The sequence below is a fragment of the Astatotilapia calliptera genome, chromosome 22 (assembly GCF_900246225.1).
Source record: "Astatotilapia calliptera chromosome 22, fAstCal1.2, whole genome shotgun sequence".
Classification (NCBI taxonomy): Eukaryota; Metazoa; Chordata; class Actinopteri; order Cichliformes; family Cichlidae; genus Astatotilapia; species Astatotilapia calliptera.
In genome coordinates, this window is record NC_039322.1 from 20,510,742 (window position 1) to 20,535,782 (window position 25,041).

The 25,041-nt window shown below is 42.0% G+C and overlaps 1 protein-coding gene across 4 annotated transcripts; it reads left to right on the plus strand.

Moving 5' to 3' along the window:
• Positions 1–309: 309 nt before the first annotated feature.
• On the plus strand, positions 310–25,012 carry tax1bp1a (Tax1 (human T-cell leukemia virus type I) binding protein 1a). 4 transcript variants are annotated; one of them, XM_026156996.1, is made up of 18 exons: positions 310–487; positions 4,416–4,489; positions 4,775–4,989; positions 8,359–8,461; positions 9,236–9,426; positions 9,661–9,816; positions 14,194–14,342; positions 14,738–14,828; positions 14,950–15,135; positions 15,289–15,540; positions 15,942–16,133; positions 16,243–16,315; positions 17,392–17,912; positions 20,648–20,734; positions 21,753–21,939; positions 22,022–22,230; positions 22,886–22,968; positions 23,571–25,012. In XM_026156996.1, the coding sequence occupies exons 3-18, from the start codon at positions 4,801–4,803 to the stop codon at positions 23,779–23,781; spliced, it is 2,880 nt and encodes a 959-aa protein (XP_026012781.1). In that variant the 5' UTR covers positions 310–487; positions 4,416–4,489; positions 4,775–4,800; the 3' UTR covers positions 23,782–25,012. The 4 variants fall into 4 exon arrangements, with proteins under 4 accessions (XP_026012781.1, XP_026012780.1, XP_026012782.1 ...); XM_026156995.1 differs by lacking the exon at positions 4,416–4,489; XM_026156997.1 differs by lacking the exons at positions 4,416–4,489; positions 9,661–9,816.
• Positions 25,013–25,041: the final 29 nt, after the last annotated feature.

The following is a 25,041-nucleotide window of genomic DNA, read 5'->3' on the forward strand; positions in this document are numbered from 1 at the left end:
AAAGCGGGATATCCTGTGCTTTTACTTATAAATGCTCTTTCAGTCTGTACAACCATTCACTGCCATGGTTTTAAATGAAAATAAAAAACGTAAAACCATTACGTTAAAAACCGAGGTTAAATGCGCAGTCTGTTTTCTGTTTTTTAAATTAATGGCATGTTGTTAGAGTTGGCAAATGACCCTAAACAGTTATCGTATTAAGTCAGATTTTTTTTTATAAGTGAAATAAGCGAGGATAATAATTAAAGTGATTTAAGTCACCCGAGTAAATAATAAAGTTGTTACGTTGACCTCTTGTCGTCTCCTCTATTCCTAGCAGCATCACTGGTACTTCTCAGCATCCCGGAAGTCCAGCATCATTTTCTCTTTCAGGAAGAGAGAGACGCATCATCGCCAGAGCTTTGACAACAACGGGGACACTGGCAAAAACATCGGCCAGGCCGGCAGACATTCACTTTGTTTTGCGAGTGGAAATCCAATGAAAAGGGTACCCTTTTTAAATTCAGACTAAAATAACGCTCGTGAAAATCTTTGCTCTCTTTTCTCAGCCAGACAGCTAGCTGTCCGACTAGTATAATGTTTAGCTAGCTGGTGACTTGACAGGACATGGCCTGTTCACAAGCTAATATTAGCTCCTTAGCCATAACAAATAAGATTAACTCCAGGCTAACTGAGCTAGTTTTAAAGGGCTGTGCTCTACTTTAGCCGTTGTGTGCTGCCTTCGTCGTGTTTTGGTCGAAGCGGATCAGTGGTCAGACGTTGTACGTTAGCTGTTTAGCTTAACCGAGCATCAGTTTATGACTTAGACTTGCACGTTATGTTTATCAGTCCAGGGTTGGGTGTATAGGAAATGCAGGGATTTAGGGTTTGTCGTTGTAGCTTGCTTCGCAGTTACGGAGATGACTTGGTGACCGTGATGCTAAGCAGCTGCATCATTCTTCTTGACCACGAACAATAGCCCTGACTGTGCAGTTTAAAGTCAGCTGTTTCATCACAGTGGTGGGGCGGTTTCTTCATATATGGGGGTTTATACACTCGTGAACAATGTCAAGAGATTATAATTATAATGTCACTGATACCTCTGCTTTTTCCTATTTAACACCCTAGTTTTTCAGCAGTGTAGTACTGCATAAAAATGTCTTTAAAGAGATGCCCATAGCAGAGACACCATTTTTCAAATTATGGTTGTGTACATCACCACAGTGAATGAAACAACTCATATGTAGTTGAAGTGCAGATTTCAGTGGGTTGAACAAAAAGAGCATAGAAATGTGAGGAACTAAAGTGTTTTTTAACACAACTCCTTCATTTTAGGTGCTCAAAAGTAATTGGTAATTAAATTAAGAAAATAAAATGTTCATTTCTAATACTTGGTTGAAAACCTTTGCTGGCAATGACAGCCTGAAGTCTTGAACTCATGGGCATCACTGGATACTGGGTTTCCCCTTTTTAATGCTCTGCCAGGCTTTTACTGCAGAGGTTTTCAATTCCTGTTTACTTGTGGGCCTATCTGTTCAAAGTTTAGTCTTTAACAAGTGAAATGCATCCCTGATTGGGTTAAGCTCTGGTGACTGACTTGGCCATTCAAGAATATTCCACTTCTTTGCTTTAGTAAACTCCTAGGTTGCTTCGGCTGTATATTTTGGCTCATTGTCCATCTGTATTATGAAACGGCGCCCAATCAACAAGCAGACAGTATCTCTGAACATCAGAATTCATTCATATGCTTGTGTCTTGTGTCACATCGTCAATGAACACTAGTGTCCCAGTGCCACTGACAGCCATGGATGCCCAAGCCATCACACTGCCGCTGTTGTGTTTTACAGATGATGTGGTATGAGCTTTTTGACACCCTCTCAATCCTTTATTCTTGCCATTATTCAGGTAGAGGTTGATCTTGGTTTCATTTGTCCAAAGAATGTTTTTCCAGAACAGTGCTGTCTTTTTTAGATGTTTTGTTGTTGTTGTTGTTTTTTTGTTTTGTTTTGTTTTTTTTTTTTTTAGCAAAGTCCAATCTAGTCTTTCTATTCTTGAGGCTTATGAGATCTTATACCTTGCAGTGGACCCAGTGTATTTACTTTCATGCAGTCTCCTTTATGGTAGACTTAGATATCAATACTCCTATCTCCTGGAGAGTATTGTTCACTTGGTTGGCAGTTGTGAAAGGGTTTCTCTTCACCATAGAAGAAATTCTGCAAGCATGCAACAATGTTAGATTCCATGTACGTCCAGGCCTTTTTGATTTGCTGAGTTCACAAGTGGTTTCTTTCTTTCTCAGGATGTACCAAACTTTTTCATTACTAATATTGTAGCAATTTCTCAGATGTTTTTTTTTTTTCTGTTTTCACAGCCTGAGGAAGGCCTGTTTTTGTCTGCTTAATTGATAATGACATATATACTCATGGCAACTTTATTAGGTATACCTGTTCAATTGCTTGTTTACATAATTACCTAATCTGTCAACCACGTGGCGGCAACACATTAGCTATGTAGACATGGACAAGGTGACATGCTGAAGTTCACACCAAGCATCAGAAAGCAGAAGAAAGGTGATTTAAGTGACTTTTTGTGATTGTGGTTGCCAGATAGGCTGGTCTGAGTGTTACAGATATGGTTGAGCTAATGGTAATTACCTCCACATCCATCTCTAGGGTTTATAGAGATTCTTTAGAAAAAGATAAAATATCCAGTGAGCCATAGTTCTCTAGGCAAAAATGCTTTGCTGATTCCAGAGGTCAGAGGACAATAGCCAGACTGATTCAAGTTGATAGGATGGCAACGCTAACTCAAATAACAACTTTTTACAACCAAGTTATGAAAAAAAGCAAAATTTGTTATAGGTTTGCTACACCAGCAGAGGACCACATCAGCTACCACTGCTGTCAGCTAAGAACAGGCAATTGAGGCGACAGTTCACACAGGGTCACCACAATTGGACAATAGAAGATTGAAAAAAAGATGCATCATGACTCTCATTTTCTGCCGCAACTTTTGGATGGAAGGGTCAGAATCTGGCTCAAACAACATAAAAGCATGGATCCGTCTTGCCTTCTGTCAGTTGTTCGGGCTGATGGAGTTGTGATGGATATATTCTTGGCACACTTTTGGCCAACTGAGCATCTTTTAAACAAAAAGCCTGTTATTACTATATTATTCCATTTTTGAGGACCGTGTCCATCTTTTCATAACCACAGTGTACCCATCTTCTGATGGCTGCTTCCAGCAGGATACTGTTCCATGTCACAAAGCTTGTTTATCTCGAACTGGTTTCTTGAATATGACAGTGAGTTTACTGTACTCAAATGGCTTCCACAGTGACCATATTCCAATCCAATAGAGCACCTTTGGGATGTGGTGAAACAGGAGATTCCCACCCAGTGCAGCCAACAACTCTTCAGCAACTGTATGATGCTATCATGTCAATATTGACCGAAACTAAAGAGGACTGTTTCCAGTAAAAGAGGGTTCAACCCAATAATAACTGGTAATTAATCAAGTGGTCTAATATGTTTAAAGCAAGGAAAAATATGGAGAGAAATACATCTCAAAAGGGGTTGCAAATGCGTGGGATATGATTCACTAGCGTAAACTAAGATTTACAAATGTGTGCAATGATTTGTTTGTAAGCACTGGTTGATTTTTCCCAGCGGAAGAATGTTCAACATGTAAAAGCAGATTATTGAAACCATATATTATATTTTATAGGCTATCGTGTAATGTCTGTAATTGGTTAATCACATTTTCTACGTTTTTTTAGAAAAAGAAATGTTCACTTTGTTTGGAAAAAATAAAAAACGCTGCCCAGATGTCCCAGTTTTGCACTGGCACTTGAAACCAGCTGGCAGCATTCAATTTGTCTTAAATGTGGGCATGCGACATGGTCTGTGCGTATTAGGCGATTCGTTCACATGCATTTAAAGTTTTGTAAGGGAGCGACAGAGCTGTTACGTGTGGTTTTACACATTTGTACGCATAGAAAGGTTTTTAGAAGTCAAAAACTTGGGATTTTTGAGCTAAACTTAATATATTGTGCATAAGTGATCAGTATCAGTTTAGATGTACATATTTGTGAAATAATTTTACTTGTGCTCAAACTCCTTTGTATTTGTGCGTTGAGTCCTCAAAAGTTACACACAAATCATTTCACACATTTGTAAAGCTCAGTTTATGCTTGTATATCATGTTGTACGCCTTTGCAACCTTTTTGAGACATATTTCTCTTCATAGAAAAACAAATGTTAATAAACTTCCTCTTATAGAGGTGTAGCACACTTGGTTCCTGAGAAGCAGTGAGCCTATAGTCTAGTTGAAGAACCGAATTTTCCAGTTTGATATGCATATTTAAACATTCAGCACGACTGCTTGCTTCTTCGCTCTGTGGGAGATACACTTGTGTACACTTTTACCTGTTTCAGGTGCAGAAAGGGTAAACATGGTGTCATCACTTTTATGAGTGGGAGAGAAAGTCAGGCCTCCGCAGATCTTTAGTGTAAGTGCAACTGCTTTATCATCTCAAAGTCTGAACACAGTGTCAACAAAAGGATTGCGTGTGACTCAGGAGTGCAAAAGCTAACTGGCATGAAGCTTTATGGCACGTCATTGCTTTGCAATGTACAAGTGTCAAGGAAAAACATGCCAGCAGAGCATAAAGGAATTGAGACACTTGGAATCATTTGATTCTAATAGATTGCATCATTTTGGAACAGCTTTTGTGTTAAATATTTGCTTTTTCACTCCATACTTATTTCTGTCTATGCTGTTTTCGCTTTTCTAGACAAATGAAGTGACCAACAGGAAACAATGTCATCGTTCCAGGTGGTGGATTCATCGCCGGGCAGCAGCGTCAGCGTGATGGAAACGTCCAACTTTGCCCACGTTATTTTTCAGAATGTGGGGAAGAGTTTCCTACCCCAGGCACCCTTGGAGTGTCGTTACACTCTGACCCCTTACATTACTCCCCACCCCAAAGACTGGGTGGGCATTTTCAAGGTACATACACACACACACACACACACACACACTACAGCTGCTATTACTCAGACCACGCTTCAAAGACAAAAGCAGGCATAATCGGTTAAAGACCAGACGTTTATATAATAGGAATCATTTGTGTTACCGAGACATACTTAGTGAATAAAACAATTTCCCGCCCATTATACGAGTGTTTTTTGACATGGATTATGTGTTAGCGTTTTATTAATTGGCCATAGGTTTGTACTTGGCACATTAACACATACATCCGCCTTGACGCTAATGGCTGAGCTCTTCTCTACATGCCTAAAACCTCACCGCAAGCTTTGGTGTGGTTGCTCTACATGCAGAAGGAGGAAGAGTGTGCATGGTGGGCTGGTTACAGTAGGTCTCACTGGAAGGGGGACGAGGCAATCATTTGGTACTCTTTATGAACCATTCTGATTCCTATTAAGAACACACACACACTTTTGGCATGTTGGCTCACCATCTCTTTCCATCCTTTTCGCTGCTTCCTGCTAAGCAGCATCCCCCCGTGCTCCGTCCTTTTATCGGGGCCATCAAATCTCACACGTAATTAACAGGAAATGCGAATGAGGAAGCTTAATGTCTCGTAAAGTCAAAAGACAAACATTTTATCGTTGTTTAAGAACTGACTTCAAATCCACCAGCTCAATTAAAAAAGAATAAAGACGCCGCGTTTATTTGGAAAAAAAGTCGATTGGAAAATGTAATTATTGTAATCCGTGCTAATGAAACCTGTTTGATGGTTAGAGCTTCATGGCAGGGAGCAAGCAGACCACGCTTCTTTAATCCTTTTGACGTATACGTCTGTCTTTTGTGTGTGTTCACAGAGATGTTATTTTACAGCAGCAAAATCTCTGCAGTATCAGTGTATACTGTCTGTTACAAGAATATTTAACCATTTCAACTAATAATTATTTTGTCAGGTAATCAAGTTTAGTATTTAAAGGGGTTTTACAAATGGTAATGACCACTGGAAATCACTTGAATGATTTTTACCTCCTTTTTCCTCAGTTGGGCGGGTTTAGTTTCTTTGTTTCTGTTGGAAGGATTACTTCCAACAGACTTAGACTAAATTAGAGGTGATTAACTTTTGGAGTCAGTCAAGATCTGGCTCCAGAAATTAGTTTGAAGGATTTTGTACCATTGTGAGCAGAATTGTACATTTAATATCAGCTCTACATACATATCAAATAGGAAGACGCCTTGATGTCCTAGATATTCTTTTTGATCTAGAAACTCAGCTTGTACATGGCACAGAGAGAGACTTCAGAGCCTCTGGCAGAGGTATGAAGTATCAGACTTCCCCTGCATGGTTTTCACTGGGTATTTGGAAACTGTAAGCTTGCTTATTTAAAAAAAAATGACTGTTTACATTTGACTTTTTCCTCAAACGTCTTGAACTCACTGTTGAATACTCTGTGTTTGAGTCCTGGAGGCAAAACTGTTCCACAGAGATGACTCAGAAAGAGAATATTTTCTTCCTCTTACCTCCGACATCCACAGGCGTTACCTGAACGCTAGAGAGACTGAGTAATGAAGCCGAGAGACCGAGTAACAAAGCTGACTTGCTAAGAGGATGACTCAGGTGGCTCAGAGAGGCAGTACTCAGTTGAGTTGTGTACAGACACCCCCTAGTGGTCGAAAATATTCATAGCCCACAATAAGGATCCTGCCATAACAAATGTGCTCCTAGATGGTGTTGCATTGAAACAGTACTCACATACACAGTGAAGATCAACAGTTCCCATTACAATCAAGCTTGCTTAGCTTTATTTCTTTCGTCTCTTTGCGTCACTGAAAAGCATTTCAACATATTTGTTTTATTTGGCTACTGACAGCCTGATTTAGTTTGATGTTTGACTCACGTGCACACACACACGCTAATGCACACACACATTCATCTCCCTGAAAAGCCCCGTGGAGGTTTTTGGTTGTGGCATGTTCGTTGGGTCGGCAGGGAGAAACCCGTTGTGTGAGTGTATAATTAAAGTGTCATCGTGCTGTTCCCTCACACCTTGGATGAATGATTGATAGCTGCTTTGCCTGTGATTATTTTATAACAGCACTCATCTGTTGGAATGCCACACCATACCTAACCAAGTGTCAGTCAACTTCACTCTGCAATTAGCAAAATTATTTATGTCTGTTCTCTCTTAAGCAAATACACATGACCACACGAACAAACCTGGCTGGAGTCCCATCGCAGCCCCGCTTCTCACTCAGATGCTGTTGGCGGTGGAAGGAATGTTCTTGGCAGCAAGATTTCACGTTGACAATTACCATTTGTTTGGAGCAGCATTATACGCAGCGTAATGGGGTTGATGCGGCACACACTGCAATTACGTTTCGGTGCAACAACATTATCAAATCTGAAAGCCTGACAAACGTTTTGAGTAGCTCGGGTGATTTACTGTCGTCACCTGAAGCTTCCGTGTTTTGTTTTTGTTGACTGTTTTTTTGTACTTGAAAGTCATTTAATGATTTAATCAGTTAAAAGTCATTTATTTTAATATTTTCCTACAGAAACAGTTTTTTAAAAACTCAGCTCATTAAAGAGAAAATCAGCAAGCGTTGCCTGTTGATCATCTAAGTGTGATATTCTTTGGTTAACTCTTCTTTTTTTTTTCTTTTTTTCTTTTCTTTTAAGAAAACAAAACGTCCTGCACTTCCACAGATGGTTGAGTTCACTGCAGCTGAAACGTAGTTATGTAATGTCACAATAATGCATCGCGTACTTATGAGTACGAGTTGCAGGGAGGTATGCGTGTGCGCGTGCGTCCAAGACGGGGCGCGTGCGCGGCTGTATGTGACAGATTTACAATGCACGGAGCTGAATTGGGACGGGCACGACGACCTTTCATCATCTGTCTTCTAACAACACGTGAAATCCAGGGAATTACATTTCCCTTCTCATTTTCTGTAAAATTTTCACCTTATTTGTATCCACTCTCCCGCTTCCCTCGCCTCCCCCCTCCCCCCCCATTTCTTTGTTGGCTAGTCTCTGCAGCCCCCACGAGCCCACGATTGTATGCAGACGAGCCCCCCTTGCCCTTCCACCCTTTTCTCACACCTTTGCTGGTCCTCTTTTTTGTGGGTCCAAAAGGGGAAGGAACTGAGGGAAAGGAGTGAAAGGGGGAGGAGGTGTGTGGAGAAATGAGGGGTTTTAAATGTTTCCATTCTTGCTTTGAACATTGGATGTAATCCTCCAGAATGCTTCATCAAGCATCTTTTCAAATCAGATCTAACGATTAACACATGTTTGCTGGAAAATTTGGCCTTCTTCAGCGTGATTTGAACTGCAGCACACAACTTTTACACTGTGGGATCGTTTGTTTATTTTTGTTTTTAATGTCTCCTCAGGTGGGTTGGAGCACAGCCAGAGATTACTACACTTTCGTTTGGTCTCCTATGCCTGAAAACTATGAACCAGGAAGTACTGCGCACAGGGCTGTGGTGTTTCAAGGTACAGCACACACAAGCACGCACACTTACATACTATTTAAACCACTATACAAACCCAGGGTATTCCAAAGTTACTCCTCCATTTTACAGTGCATATAAAAACCAGCACTTTTATTTAATAAGGGAACACGACCGCAAACTGAGGCCTGGGACCTGAGCACCTCTCAAACCACACACAGACACACACAGACACAGACAGTTGAGGGCCTGCAAACTGGTTTTACTGGGCCTGGAACGGTCAGACATTACACAGTGAAAATATGAGAGCACGCTGCGGTGTGTCAGGAGTCAGTAAAACCAGTTGGCTTCTGGATATTCCTCTACTGCCCTAGAGGACCAGGGCTCACACTTGAATAATGTGCTTCAGTTTCCAGTGTAACCTTGGAATGCTCGAACCCAGCATATGTAATGTATTTTCTAGCTAAATCCTCTGCATAAGTTTTCTCAATGCTGGTGATTTTTTCTTTCTCTGCTTTGAAGCAGAACAGTTGGATGGATATTTGGGGTGATATTGTAAATATAGGCAGTCTAGAACAGTTTTGAGCAGGTTTGGTCTATAAAAGAACCCATTATGTTAATTTCCAGCTGCGTGTTTTTATTCTTGGTCTATAAAGAAGGAGCTTTGGATGATTCACAGTTTAAGTTCTTCGTGCTGCACCTGACACTTAAGCTTTTATTTCAGGAGATATATGTGTATATGTGAACGATTATAAGGAAGGACACAACGTGCCCCCCTTACGTGCCAACATTACGTTCTTTTTTCTTTGCTGTGCAGCTTATTATGTTCCTAAATCTGATGGAGAGTTTTACCAGTTCTGTTACGTCACTCACGCTGGTGACATCAGAGGAGCCAGCACACCCTTCCAGTTCAGGTCAGCCACGCCCACCGAAGAGCTGCTGACTGTTACTGAGGATGACAGCAACTCCGACATACTGGTCGTCACCACCAAAACGGGCCTGCTAGAGGTAGAATGCACAAAATGTTATTATTTATTTATTTCCCCAGTTTTCTTAACCCCTCTGGTCTTGAGTCATCAAACAGCGATCTGCAGTGTAACTGACTATAGAATCAGCACTCTAAATAGGGGAAAAATGAGAGGTAAATGTAATAAATTGCAGAAGACCAGAAGATAACCGTGACCAATCCCCTTCAAATTGAGTCGATCTGATTTTTTTTCTGCTTCTCCTTCCACCTGTTAGCGTGTGGAGGAAGCACAGCAGGAGCGCAGGGAACTGCTGAAAGCTATGCGTCTCCTGCAAGAGGAGAAGCAACAGCTGCAGGAGGAGCAGAAGCGACTGGCCAGGGAAAGGGAGCAGGAGAGGGAGACGTGCTGCCTGCTGCGGACACATAACCAGGTTAGAGGTAGTGGGCTAAGTTTTGAATAGTACAGGCTCCCACGGAGGGGGAGGGAAACCTGTAGGGGCAGCTGTGGCTCAGGAGGTAGAGTGGGCCGTCCACTAATCAGAAGGTTGGTGGTGCAATCCCCAGCTCCTGCAGTCTTCATTTCAAGAATCCTTGAAATGTAGTTCCGCTGATACATTCATTGTGCATGAATGTCTGACAAGGAGCTTAGGCCTAGAATAAAGTCAGAATGTGTGTGTGTGTGAGTGAAAAGGGGCTCGTAGTAAAAAAGCACTTTGAGTTCTCAATTAGGAGTAGAAAACTCCTGTATAAGTGTCCATCCTAATTAATGAGTCTAAAAATAAATAACTGGTATTTCTCGTTTTTTCTTTTCGTTTTTTTTTTTAATTGCGGTTAAATTTGGAACCCTGAGCAATGTTCCCACCCTTAAAATAGCCCACAGGTTTTTATCCAGTTGTGACATGACAGGCCTACGTCAGCAATGTTGGATTAGCCCCGTAGCCTACATCTCTCATCTGCTTGTTGTCATCGCCAACAATGATGAACTTGTTTTAATGTCCGATGGTAACCTCAGCCAACCCACAAACCAAGCAATTAATATTCCTAACGTTAAGTAACAGAGCTCATTCTGTCTTCAGTTTAAAAGTCAGAAGTTTTATTTAGAATGGTATTTAAAAAATCTGAAGTCTTCACTCGCCCTAAGCCCCGTAGTAGCAAAAATATTTGGGAATACTCAATAGAGTTCAAATGTCCGTACATGGATAAAATAAATAAACGGTATATATGCAACCTTGAGACTGAAGAGAGTTAAGACAGTTTCGGTGTGTGTGTGTAGTTGTATTTAGTGTATGGGTGTGTACAGGTGAGTGTGTAGATGGACACAGGCTTGGAGCCAGTTCCTCACCAGTGATCATAGGTCTGAAAACTTCAAAGGGCTAAATTCATGTATAATCTGTTTCCATGTTTGACAGACACACAAAAAGCTGCTCAGTGTGTGTCTGTTTGTGCATGTGTTTGTGTGTGTGTGTGTCTTTTTCTCCCTCTTTAACGACCTGACTCAGTGGGCCAGAACGGAATTGGGACACAGTTTTTCTTGGGCATCTGGCGTCAGGGACGATGCCATCGCAACCACAGAGTGAACAAACATGACGTCAAACGCACACACACACCCACGTGCATGCGCCTGCACAAACCCCCGTCCCCTCCGTCCCCTTAGGCTGTCACATTCACATTCAGGTTCTACACAACAGGGCCCCTCTAATGTGCATTTACACATGCACAAGCATGCACACACACACACACACAAACGCGCTCATTATGCCACCGGCTTGCAAACCCTTTTAGTCTGTGTGTGGAATGAGAGGAGGGTAGTCCGCAAAACCGCCTGTCTGAAAAAAGAGCCCTGCCCAGCCTGAGGGACAAACACCACTCAGTCACGCGATGCAGTGGCCACTGCTTTCTCACTGTCTTATTTTCTTCCCTCTCGCTTTTTTTCTCTCTCCCTCAGAGTTTCTTAATTGGCATGACGAGGAAATAAATTTTAAATCCAAGTTAAAATGATACGTTTAGAAAAATCTGTCAAAATGAATAAAGTTAAAAAAAAAAACAAAAAAAAACTTCTACACCCAGTTCGTCCGCTATGTCCCTCACACCTTCTTCACTCACTCACCAGGATGAGTCACATTTTAGCATTTTATGAGATCCTCATTTGATAAGCAGTAGCTTGGCACACACGCCTAAAAACAGTCACCTCAAGCTAGCTCAATAAAAGTAGGAGAGGGGAGTTGGCAGAGAGAAGTGAAACCCAGAAAGTTGCCAGGTTTTTCTGAGCTTGTAGCCAGTCTCTTATCGCCCCCTAGTGCAGCTTCCTGGTGTAGATCCACAGGCTGCTTTGAGTTAGTCTGTTGCTCCTTTTTCCCCCCCTTTTTTTCTTTCTTTTTTTTTTTTATGAAGGACAAAATCGCCATAAATTACACACACACGCTCTGTTATTACCATGCTGCTTTTCATTCAACAGGCATGTCCATCTGCAGATATACGACCTGTGTGAATAGGGGTGTGTGTGTCATTTGTAAAACATTTACAGTAGGTGCGTTAGCTCGTGGCTCGCTGATGAAAATATCCTTTGAGTTTCTTAACGTGAAAACATAAGTACATATTTTGTGGCTGCTAATTTTACGACTATACTTTTTATAAGGTCTTTACGCACTGCTAAAGTGCTTCCCAAACGCCAGCCGTAAAAATCATACAGTAATCTATGCAGAGCCAAGCCCAGAGGGAGACGGGCCTGAGTATGTGTTGGAGTGTGCATGTGCACTCTGTCTGTCTCTTGTATGTCCTTGACTGTGTAACTGTGTGTCTGTCTTTCCTAGTGTGTGAAAGAGAATGGGTGTGTTAAGGGCTCATACTACAAAATAAAGGAAGGGTGTGTGCACAGGTATGTTGTCCTGTCACAACCAATATTAGCTATGCATGATTTAATGTCGTTCACTGCTAATTCGCAGCAAGTTCAAACAAGGTATTTCCTCTGCAGGCACACCACACGGAGAAAACAAAACTGATATAATGTGTTGTTTGATAGCAGTAAATTGTTTTGTACTTCCACTACAGGATGCTACTGAACATTTTTTTTGGAATCTACATAGTTATTCTGTGCTTTGTGTCCAACAAAAGACTTAATGAGTCATAACTTGTAACCAGTTATTTATGAGTGATGAGATAAGGCTTTATTGAACCCCTAGAGGGGAATTCACATGTTACAGCTGCACTAGAAATATGCCGTAGAGGTCGAGAACAGTAATAAATAATTAAATACAGTTTTGGTCAGAAGTTTACATACAGTCATCGTGGGCACAAATGCAATGTTAATTTGGGGCTTTTAATGATTTCTTTCAACTTTTTACAGGATGGCATGGTTGCATAGTTTAGATCTTTAATGACAAACAAGAATTGGATACACAAGTTGCACAGACTAAAAAAACTTTTAATATTTGGTTAAATGTCCCTTAACAAATAATACCTCCATCAGACTTTTTTTTCTGGCATAATTCAGATTAATATTTGACCACTCTTCCTGGAAAAGTTTCATTTAAATCGGCTGGCTTCCTGGCACGGATCTGGCACTTAAGCATAGTCCAAGAGTTTTCAGTGGGATTGTGATCAAGACTTGTGGAAGGCTATTCCATAAACTTAATACAATCCAAAACCAGTTTTGATGTGTGTTTGAGATCATTGTTCCATTGGAACACCCATGTGTCCAAGTTGAAGAATTTGAAGGTACTCCTCTTTCATTATACCATCCATTCCATGTAGTGTACCAGTATGACTGGCAGGAAACCAGCCACCGAGCATGATGTTACAACTACCATGCTTGACAGTTGGTACAGCATTCTTAGGTTTGAAAGCCTCATCTTTATTCCTCCAGTAATCTATCTTGTCTATCTTTGTTTTGTGTGAGCATAAAAGTCACATGAGACGATGAAGGCATTATGTGACATTAGTCCATGTGGGCAGCTATAAATTTCAGTCAAGTTTGAAGGTGTCAGTTTTGGAGCAGAGGATTCTTTCCTGGTCAGCACCCTCTAAGTCTATGCCAATGTAAAACTTGCTTCACTGTGGACAGTGGTGATTTGTGTTTCCTGGGTTGATCCTGAACATCCTAACAAAATTCCTTTCATCTGAGGGTGATAGTTCCAAACCTTGGTAAAGACACAGCGGAGTTACATACAGTTGTTTGAGCTGATGATCTTGAAATCTGTAGTTCTTTGCAAATGTCTCCCAAAGACCCTCCCAACTTGTGTAAATTTAGACTTCCCTCTCTTCACTGAGTTCCTTGGACTTTCCCATTGTTCTAACTAACGATCAGTCCAATATGTGCTGTCAAATAAATGCTTTTTATGGCGAACTGAAGCTACAATTTGTTGTCAAGATGATGTAGAACCTTCAGTACCACTTCACAAAAGATATAAGTGAATGTATGTATATGTATGAGCTTGTATGTATACTTTTGACATGTTTGAGAGAAGGATTTGGGAAAATCCAAAATAAATTCAAACTTTTACACCCAATTCTTGTTTTTAAAGTCCTTAAAGATCCTGAAAAAAGGACAGTTAAAGAAAATCACAAAAAGTCCATAATTATTATGATGTTCGTGGCCAAGAGGAGTGTTTGTGTGTGTTTAAGCTTCTGACCATAACTTTTGATTAAAAAAAAATTCTATTTATGCTGTACAAATGATAAGAAATATATAGAGACAGTAGTATTTGAAATATAGTGAATGGGTTTGGCAGGGCTATAATAGAGCTCTTCAGCTACTGAGATTGACTGTAGTGGCTGTCAGGCTGATGTACAGCTACCTCTCTGGCCCGCAGGAGCTGCTGCGTTCTTCACAGGGCCTGTCAGAAGAGAGGGAGGAGGTAAGGCGGAGGCTGACAGAGGCTACGGACCGGGTACGCCAGCTAGAGGAGGACCTGCTGGGAGTCACTCAGAGGGGCCTGCAAAAGGAGACAGAGCTGGATTGGTGAGTGAAGAATGGCAACATGTAACCATCAGTCATCCATTTGAAGACAGACTGTTTACATAAATCTAAGCAAGCTTAACATCAGCCTCACAGATGTGGAATATGTGTAGAATAGTTTTGCATGCGTGTTTACTTCCCAGGTTTAAACATGCATACAAAATTGTGCCAGATGCTGCACAGGAATATGTCAGCCTGGCTTTAACATATTTCACTGGCATCTGATGGCTCTCATTTGATATTTTCCGGCCTTATACACACACAGATTATACCCATCAGTAAAGCCATGTTTAAGGTGTCCACTTAATCACTAAATAGCTTTTTGTAAGAAAACTTTAGATTTATAATATGAGACACAAGAAAGCACTAAAGAAGTTGTTTTTCAATATGTCTTTCAGTCTGCGTGATCGCTTAAAGAAGCTGACAGCAGAGAGAGACAGTCTGGAGAGCCAGCTGAAGAATGAGAAGGATGAGCGAGATCTTTATAAGGTGAAGAAGTGTTTTACGTGAAAGGCTGACTATTTTTTTTTTTTTTGTACCAGCCGAGGGTGTGTTTTTGTCTGCATTCTTACTTGACCAGTTCTGTTTAACTGTTTCGCCATATGTGTAGGCCCACCTGCGCAGCACAGAACTGGAGAACACTAAGCTGAGCGCAGAGCTTCAGATGCTAAAGGCGGTGGAGCTGAACCGGGAGGTGACCATCGCTCAGTTCCAAGAGGAGCTGGAGAGGCTCAGGGCCTGCGTTGCACAGAGAGACAGTCTGGAGAAAGAGCTGCTGGCACACAAAGCTGACAAAGTAAAAGTGCTTGTGCATATTATTGCTGGCAACACTAAAGTAGTACTCAAAATGTAAACAAAAATGTCCACTAATCGCAGGGTTAGCATTTTGATGGTATAGCTTTAGTAAAATCAGTTGCACTATATTTAAATTTCTTCTTTCTGTCTTTAGGCAGAGCTGGCCCGTGTACGTGAGCAGCTCCGTCAGGCTGAGGAGCAGCTCCAGGCATCCCGGCAACAGGCCTCTCTGCTAGCCTCGGAGCTGCGTGACTCAGCCAGTACTCGCGACCACACGATGACCGAGCTTTACCGCGCCCGCTTAGAAGTCGACAAGCTCCGTGCCAGTTTAGCTGATGCCCAGGCAGAGTGCCAACGCATGGAGAGCCAGCTTGACCGCATGAGGAGCACTGCACAGAAGGAAGTGGTCAGTGGTCGACTTCCTTAATATCTGTCCCTGTGTTTAGGGAAAAGAAGTTTAGGGAAATCTGTAGCTAAACATGGAAAGGAATTTTCACACTTTTCAGTTTTATTTAGATGGATGATTTTTATATGAGAACTGAGGACAACCGATTTAAGCAAGAGAAATTTTAACTGTTTACCATTTTAACAAAGAACACAGTGCAAAGAAGATTTTGGCGTTGAGCCTTTTTTTTGTTTGTTTATAATTTATTGCTGAACAGTTTGAACTGTGTTAGATTACAAAGCTCCTGCCTTAGTCGTTCTGAGTCTCAAATATTTGTTATATTAAAATGGAGATAAATGAATTCACAAATACTTTTTTTGTTTGTTTTTATTTAATCAATTTTTTTAACACTGTGTGTTCAGGGTGTTGGGACCAATGGGGACATGACCCCCAGCATGATTGTGGTGTCAGAGGCAGAGGCTGAGCTGCAGAGGGAAGTGGAGGAGCTGAAGCTGCGTCTCCACATGGCTGCAGAGCACTATAAGGAGAAGTACCGGGAGTGTCAGCGCCTCCGCAGACAGGTGGCCAAACTGAACACAGCGGAGTCCCAAGGGGTGAGTAATTTTTAGCAATGCTCATCAGGCTGAAAAGAAACATTTCGTTCAGTTCCATATGTGCCTAAACCAGCAAAATTGCATTTCATTGATGTGTATATCTTTGCAGGAGCCAAAGAGAAATGCATCTACTGAGACAACACTGGAGCCACTGACCCCTAGTCCAGAGTCACCAACAGGAGGTACATACATTCAGATAAAGGGCATATTCCATCTGTCCATTTTCTGCCATTTATCCAGGTCTAGGTTGGGGAGACAGCAAAGACGCCAAGACCTCCTTCTCCCCAGCCTCCTTCTCCAGTCAAGAGATGTAATTTCTCTAGCATTTCTGGCTGACCACTTCAACTGCCTCCTTTCAATGTGGAAGAGTAGCAGCTCAGTCATTCTGAGTGAATGACTGAGTTCCTTACCTTATCTCTGCGGACCTGTATTCACAATCTCAGTTTCTCACGACCATAGGTGAGAGTAGGAACAAGATCAGTCAGTAAATCGACAGCTTCATTTTCATACTCGGCTTTCTCTTTACCACAACAGACCAGTTTGGCATTCGTATCACTGCTTATATCGCACCAATCCACATGTCACTCTCCCCTAACTGGTGAACAAGACGCCAGGATACCTAAACTCCTCCACTTGAGACAACAAATCATTCCCAACCTGGAGTGGGCACTCTACCCTTTTTCAGCCTCACACTTGGAGGCACTAATTCTTAACCTAACCACTTCACATTCAGCTAAAAACTGCTCCATTGTAAGCTGGAGGTCATGGCTTGATGAATTCATCAGAACCACGTCATTTGCTAAAGCACTGTTGCCTTACAGTTTGACTCCACCATCTGGCCAGTGCTTTTCTGTGTGGCGTTTGCATGTTTGCCACATGTTTGTGTGGATTCTTTTTGGGTTTTTGGGAAAGTCATCCTGTATCTTTAGCAGAAAAATAGCCACAAAACATAATGTTTCCACCTCCGTACTTGACTGAAATCAAACGCCTAATTTTTATTTTGGCAGTCTCTCTCTCGTGTCCTTGTGCACCTCTGGATCACTTTTGCCAGGCTGCAATAAGTTCGCTCATAAAAACTCCACTCTGTACCCTTGTACTTGTGCTGCTGCAGATTTCTCCACAGGGTTTCAGTGAAAGACCCACTGTTTTCCACCCAGTGCCAAGGAGCTGAATTATGGTTAATGCCTTCAGCTCATATTTCTCTGTGTAAAACTCTTTACATTTAAATAGGTTTAATTGTAACTTTGTGTTTTTACAGGAAATATAGCTGCGGCAGTCCTACAAGAAGCTGTTGAGATGACAATCACTCCAGACGTCAGCAACAAGGAAGTCACAAATGCTGATACACAAGTGTGCACAGAGAAGGAGGAGCAGAAGACACTGAATACACTTGAAGAGAAAGCTGAGGTGAAGGTTGAAAGTCAAGTTAAACAAATGGATGATAATGAAAAAGACAAAGAGAATGAAAAAGAGGAGTGGAAGGAGAGCCTGCCGGAAGAGAGCCTGAGGATGGCGAGTTGGGTAGAAGTGGAGAACGAGAGGCTGGGCGCTGAGGAAAACAGTGAGGTGGAAGGGGCCCTGAATATGGAGGAGCTGAGGGACGGTGCCGAGGAGCAGGGGCTGCTGGAGGTAGAGGAGAGGTGCATGGAAGAGGCAGAGAAGGAGCAGACTCGTTCAGTGGAGGAGGAGCTGGCAATGATGGAGGAGAAATGGAGGGAGCAGTGCGCAATCAACGAGACACTCAAACAACGGCTGGCTGACGAGGAGGAGCGATTCAGAGTAAGACACAAAGACATAACCTTAAGATTAAGTAAAGCTCTGAGAGAATGTGATTGTGAGGGTGTTGGGTCTCATTCCACAGCAAAAAGTAACAGAAATGAGATATACTGGTTAAAATAAATACTGACAAAGTACAACTTTGAGGACATAATTTGCAGTATATTCACAATATACAGATTTCACTATACAATTTTAATAAATTCATACAAATTACAGAAACTGAGTTTATTCATATTTTTAGCATCAACAAAGGAGTGGTTGCAGTTTTACCTGCTAGACTTGCCTTAATGTTCCAGCACCTTGAAGACTAGCTGTATGCCGCCACATAGTGCAGTTCCAGTGCAGCGCTCTGTATAGACTTCCCTGGCTTTGCTCCTGCTCCAGGAGTTCAGTGTTTTCATCACTGGTGGTAATAGCAGGAGTTCTGCTGCGTGATTTGTCAAGAACAGATCCTGTTTTGAGAAATTTGCCACGGATTGCATAAATTGTGTTATGTGCTGGAGCAGTGTCGTCGGGGACTGAAAAGCTTCTTGCTAAGTAGGAAATTTTGCAATGCTGCTCCAGTGTCACTTGGCGGACCATGGGCACAAAAATGATACGCTTACAAAAACTGTAAAACCAAAACTGTCATATGCTCATGGCCTCAAGTCTTTCCAAATAAAACCTGAAATGAATTAGAAAAAACGAAGTATATAGTGCATTTTGGGACACTCCTGTATGTTATATATCTATACTCAGTGTATAACAAATTGTTAAAAATTGCAATAATATCATATCATGCTATATACATGCTATCATGTACTGTGATAATATCATATTGTGGGGATTTGTACCTCTACTATTGGTAGATTTTTTTTCTTTCTTTCTTTTTTTAAATCTTCACTTAACATGCATGGCTCCCTCTGTGCTGCTTTCATTGTCAAATTCAGTTTAATGCTCTTTTATGCACAATCTACCATTAAAATAAAACACAGCTGCCTGAAAAACATTGTTGTACGACGGTCTGCTGTGCCATGCATAAACACTTTAATGTAATACCCAGTCATTCAAATGGAATTTGCTGAACCACAAAGCCTGAAGAACAACAAATGTCTAACTGCTCTACTACTTACAGTATGGACCATACCTTCCAATGGGTGAGCCAGCATGTGTGGTATGTGTGCGTGATTCAGTAGAGACCTTGCATTTTGAATGCGAACCTCCACTAAAGTACCAAATAGCATTTAATCTCCATGAGTGAGTGTGTGTTTATCGGCGCTGTAAATACGGCTCTCCCTCAACTTTGATAGAGTCTCCTGTCTGGGGCGAGCACCCCGGGTCCCAAGCTGCTCTTAATGGCCCCGGAGACTGACAAGCGAGGCAGCCGCAGAGCGGCATGCTTTACGGCTGTTTACATCAGCCACCCAGAGGAAGGAGAGAGGGAGAGGAATAGGATGAAGTGTGTGTGTGTGGGGGGGGGGGGTGCATAGTACTACATTGCTGCGGACTCCCTTCACCTGAACTTAACCTTCTAATGCCGTGCCGTAAATTTATGATAGAAGGAAAACACGAGAGAGGACAAAAGGAGATGAAAGAGAACAAGTGGGGGAAGCAAAAGAAGCTAACAGAATTTAAGAGAGAAAAAATTGGGATAGACAGATGGACATTGAGCAGAAAGAGAAACCATGGGAAGGGAGGGAATCTGGAACCTTTGAAATGGGGTGAAATTAGAGAAGACGGGCAACGGGCCATGTAAACTATCCCACAGGGTCAGTTCTGTTAGAGGCTAAGAGATTTACTACGATCCCCTGGTCCGCTTCAGCTTTATGTTATGTTATGTGTTTTATAGCAAGGCCCACACATCTGAGGCTGCACCAGGTGAAATTAAAACCAAATATTTTCACTTACCTGGCTGTATGAAGGCTGATTTTGGTCTTCTCAAGTTGGCACAAAATAAAAGCAACAAGTAAAGCGGTTATTATCAACTAAAAGCTGTATGAATCGTATGAATAAAAATACTGGTGGTCGCCAATGCTATCCCATAGCCTAATACTAGATAAGAGCACCTATGGTATCAATTTGAAAAAATCCTTGGCCACATCGGCCTCAAGTTATCACGTAGACAGAATTTTCAAAAAACTTGACCTCTGATCCTGACTTTGAGGTCAAGATCAAAATCGTTCAAACTGGTCTGAGATTTTCAGTAGATGCTCCTATGGTATGCATTTGAAAATCCTATATTGCATCGTTCTTAAGTCATCATGTTCACAAACTTGGGTGTCCATGCTACCCCGCCCGGTGGCGTGATGAAAATACTCCTGAGCTGTACAGCCCTTCAGCGGTATTGTACAACTAAGGGGGAAAAAGTTGAAGATTATTAGTTAAAACTATGGTTGGCAATTAAAATTATTGGCTAACCATACAGATTTGCAGTTAGAATAAAAATAAAAGTTTTGGAAAAACTGAAACAACTAAACAAAAACAAATCCTATCAACACATAATAGATTAAACGAGCTGTTATTAAATTGAGCCACAGCTAAACGTTGAGGATGAAATTGCTAATCTGAAAATAATTGGTAAGAGTAAAGTGTAGGCAAATCCTGGTTTTAAATGAGTTTAAGATAATACAGTTGAACATGAGTGGAGCTGTTGATAAAGGGATTCTTGAGCCCATCTTACAGGTCTGTACGTCAAATGAAAAAAAATGCTGAGATGCACTGTGCTGTGAGTTGATTGTCTTTATCTATTTCACTAGGTCCAAATGGCAGAGAGAGCCAGCGAGGTCACCGAACTGAAACGCAACCTTGCCCAGGCTCTCAGAGACAAAGAGCAATTACAGGAGGTAAAGATGCCACCACCAGTGTTCTCTAAATGAATTTCAATGCAACATTGTTGCTTTAACAGCAACTCAGCACTTTCATTCAGGTTTTCCACTTGTCTGCACATAAATTGTGGCCATATTGGCCTGAAAAGAGGAGAAAAATCAACTGTCACCATGGAAATCGGTCTAAAAACAGTGAAAATGTTAATGCACTCTCTCCACACATAGTGCCCGAGCACTCTAGAAACTTTTGCATACTCTGATTTCTAAGCAGGCACAAGTTGTGCATAAATGAATCTATTCATTGCAGGTAAAACTGTGCATATTTCAACAATGACCTCAACTTAAGGTTATAAAACTTTAGCCTCAACATAGCTCTTACTTACAATCAAATTCACATACTTAGACAATGTAGACTGAGCTGAAGCCCAGACCAGTATCATTGCTTTCAATTATAGGAGGTGTATGAACCATTTCCATAGCTTTTTCTTTCTTACTCAACACTCCCCACTCTCCTCTAATTAATACATCTATACTTGCTTCTTTCGCCCACTGGTACAGTGCCATTAGATGGTGCAAATGCCACACAACATGTCTGTTTCACCTTCCCAACCCTGGTTTAAATGTTAAACCTGATAGCAGCGCACTAATGAAGTCATAAAGAGAGGAGATCAGGGAGGAATAGGGAGAGTAAGGAAGGAGTTACAAAGAAAGGGAGAGGGTGAGTGCTTCTATCAGCAAAGCCAGAGCAGAGGGAGCCAGAGTCTGACACCCATTACAGTAATGAGTAGGGTACTAATGCGCTTGCTTCAGATATAATCACAAAGGGCAGAAACAATGTAGACGGGAAACTTAACTCTTAAGATGAACGCACTCACCAACTGTGAGAAAGGTTCTGCTGAAATGTTAACTGATGACTTATAAAACTGAGACTGACTGCGGTTCTGCGCTTATAGCATCAGGAGGATATCCAGGACTTTTTAAATGAGGTGTGGCCGTGAAGTGTAAAGTGTAAAGCTCTCTCGCATCTCTTCTGTAGCAGTTGCAGCGTTACATGTCCAGGCAGAGGGAGCAGGAGGTTGCTGTTCAGGGTGCTGAGGTCCGGCAGCCAATGGTGCTGCGCTACCCTCTGCCCTACCCCCAGCATCCCTCCCCTCCGCCGCTGGTGCCGCAGAGGCCCGCTGAGCTGCAGTACGGCAATCCTTACTCCACCGACACCACAAGAGGTCGGGTCAGAAACTGAAATGATTTACTCGCACTCTGTGTCCCTGCTGCTCCCCTGCTGCTTTAATGTGTTAATCTTTTTAGATCGGGGGGATGTTGCACTTTCCCCTGAGCACGTGTCCCGTCCCCCACCTGAGGCTCCATCCTGCACCCCTCCCTGCGCACCTCCGATCTCACCGTCTAGCCCGGGTCCGGGAGCACCAGGCTGGGATCGAGAGGTGGTCTGCATCCAACCCTCCCGTAGCACAAGTCCCCCCGAGACCCTCGAGCATCCACCAGAGGAGCCACAAAATGTGAGTAGCGGTGTATCTAGCTCAAAACTGAAAAACCTATTGTTGGCTAAAATTTTATATTTAGTGTATGTAGTGTTGTTATATATAAATAATGCATTGTATTTCTGAATAAATACAAAACCATGATTGGCAGCATTAATTGACCTCTCTACATAACTTTTGAGGGATATTTTAAATCACTGTGATGCGATCCCAGCCGTTGCTCTCCTACACTGGCTTTTTGTTGTTGCCACGATAATCCCGCGTTTACTTCACCCTTCTCCGTCTCTGGAGGATTTCTCCCTCGCTAAACGAAGGGAAATGCAGCTTGGCCTTAAAAGACGGTGCTTTGAACTCATTTGCATGAAGCTCTAATTAGTGTCACTCCTTCAGAGCTCAAGAGAGATGAAGATAACAAGAGCTGGGGGAGAGTAATTAGAGGAGGTTTTGCATAAGGACAGGCAGAAGATGAGTTAGAGACTGTCGGATAATGGGGCATCCTTGTTTACTGTCATGTAATAGAAACGTAGGTACACATAGTTTACTAACACACGCTTCATTTACTTTAGTCGCACTCCTTTTTCCTGTAATTGTCTTTGGAGGTGGTGTTCATTAAAGCATTCAGATCTGTGAGCAAATAGTGGAAATTTTCTTTTTGTGTGTGTGTGTGCCAAAGGTGGGAGATGGGGCTCAGCAGTCCTGTGATCATCAGCCCAACAGACGCAGTGAAACCAGGAGCAGCTTCTGCTTTGACTCCAGGTAGGACATTCATTTTCAACACAAGGTGTCCTAGAAGACACGACACATAAAGAATGAAACAAAGTAACGCACAAGAGCATCAGTAAAAACAGATGCACAGACAGCTGCTTTGTTGGGAGTTTTTGCCTTGGAAAAAAAAAGATTTGTATCAAAGTAGCCATTGATTCATTTTCTCTCCAGAACTTAAACTGCTCCAAGTAAGACCTCGTCATTTTGAACCCCAGTATATATGACATAACATGCTAAATGACACAGTCAGAGATTTCTTCCTTATGAACATAGAGGATCACATGAAGACAGAATTAATTTATCTGTTTCTGCTCTTACGGGAAGAGTAGCGCACAGAGCCAATAATTACCCTGCAGGGGGGGTAACACAGTTGCTTATTGCAAGTGACTCAACAGCTGCTTTTCAAGAGGCGCACGTCTCTGGCTTTCATTATTTAGTCATAATCTGGTCTGTGAGCAAAAGAGGCCTACTCCATTACAATGATCCACACGGAAACTCACATTTCTTTTTCAATTTTTTGTCTCTCTCATCTATCCATCACCCCTTCCACCAACCCCCAACCTCATCCATTTTCCCCTCATCCCCTTCCGCAGTAGTGACGTTCACAAGCGCTGCCCGCTGTGCGAGGTGATCTTCCCGCCGCACTTTGAGCAGCGCAGCTTCGAGCAGCACGTCCAGAGCCACTGGAAGGTGTGCCCCGTCTGCTCCGAGCAGTTCCCGCTCAACTGTCAGCAGCAGCTCTTCGAGCGGCACGTCCTCACGCACTTTGACGGCCACGTCCTCAACTTTGAGCAAATCGAATGAAGGGGAGGGGGTTCCGGCATACTGTATGGGTAAATATGTGTCGCTATTAGTTGATTTTGACTCGGGTTTGGTTGATTTATCTTGTTAACATACAATCATTTGCACTGTTGTTGTGATTTTTCTGGGGTTTTTTTTTTTTTTTCCTTTTTGTTTGGAACGTTTAAGAGAATGTAGTCTACTTCTGAAAGGAAGCAGAGTTTGTACTTAGGCGGCTAGTCCTCCCAAGTTATTTAGCAGCTTTCACGTTAACATACAATCATTAACATTCAGGAATAGTGCCACAATCCTTTGCTTTTCTAGCATCTTTCTCCTTCAAGGGATTAAATGCACAAATATATATATTTTGTGTTCCAAAACAATTCACAGACACAAAGCTGAACTGGGACTCCGAGGGAAAGCATCCTAAACGTCCCTGTTCTTTTAACTTCTCCAAACATGCATACACCAAGTGAGAAATCATCCAAGGCAGTGAGTCGTCCTTTATTTGTCCTCAGAGTATGATGCTTCGCAAGACGCGAGAGATAAGAGCATAAATGCAAAGTGAATATGAATATGTGACATCTTAAAAGAGTCGCCTGTGCGTGTACATAAAAAGTGAAGAACTGTGTGGTGGAGATGAAATATTGTACGTATGAGATGGTTTAAACACAAAAGAAAACAGCACTACATTTTCATGTATCTGCACTAAATAAGGCTTTATTCTGAATGTACTGTACATAAATGAAAAGAAATATAAATTGTGGCGATACCTGTGAATTACGTCGTGAACCCGCCTCCCCTTATCGTTACCTCCCTCATATTTAAAAGAAGACAGGACCAATGATGTTTTACTTCCTGGCGTGCACTTTCTTGATCTTAGGTCGGCCGTACGAAGCTGGGCTTAGGAGATAATGAACCTCGTTTTTGGCTAAACTGGCTGCCGGACACGGGGTTAGACTTGTTACGTACTTTCATGTTTTACAGTCACAGTCTGTTAGCCCTCATGACTGAATGTCGTTTATGTGCGTCTTCACGGGGCTTCCTCACCACCGCTTGTTTATTTCAGTCATTATGCGTGTTGTAACCAGGCTTTTTAAAAAAAAAAGAAAAAGGAAAGAAACGCACATGTCCAGTCATCACAAGACAAACCTGTGTATGTATGTCACGTGTCCGATGCAGGCCTTTTCATGTGAGAATGGTTTAAGTGGTGCTGCAAAGATCTTTATGAATAAAGTCAGCTTGTCTAAATGCATTTTGATGCTTTGTTCTTCATTTCTGAGC

Excerpts from the sequence above, each read along its gene's own strand:
- tax1bp1a (XM_026156996.1), top strand. The coding sequence starts at position 4,801 with ATGTCATCGTTCCAGGTGGTGGATTCATCGCCGGGCAGCAGCGTCAGC. Across the intron at positions 15,541-15,941 it reads GCACTGCACAGAAGGAAGTG|GGTGTTGGGACCAATGGGGA; the intron begins GTCAGTGGTCGA and ends CTGTGTGTTCAG. Across the intron at positions 21,940-22,021 it reads CTCCACCGACACCACAAGAG|ATCGGGGGGATGTTGCACTT; the intron begins GTCGGGTCAGAA and ends TAATCTTTTTAG.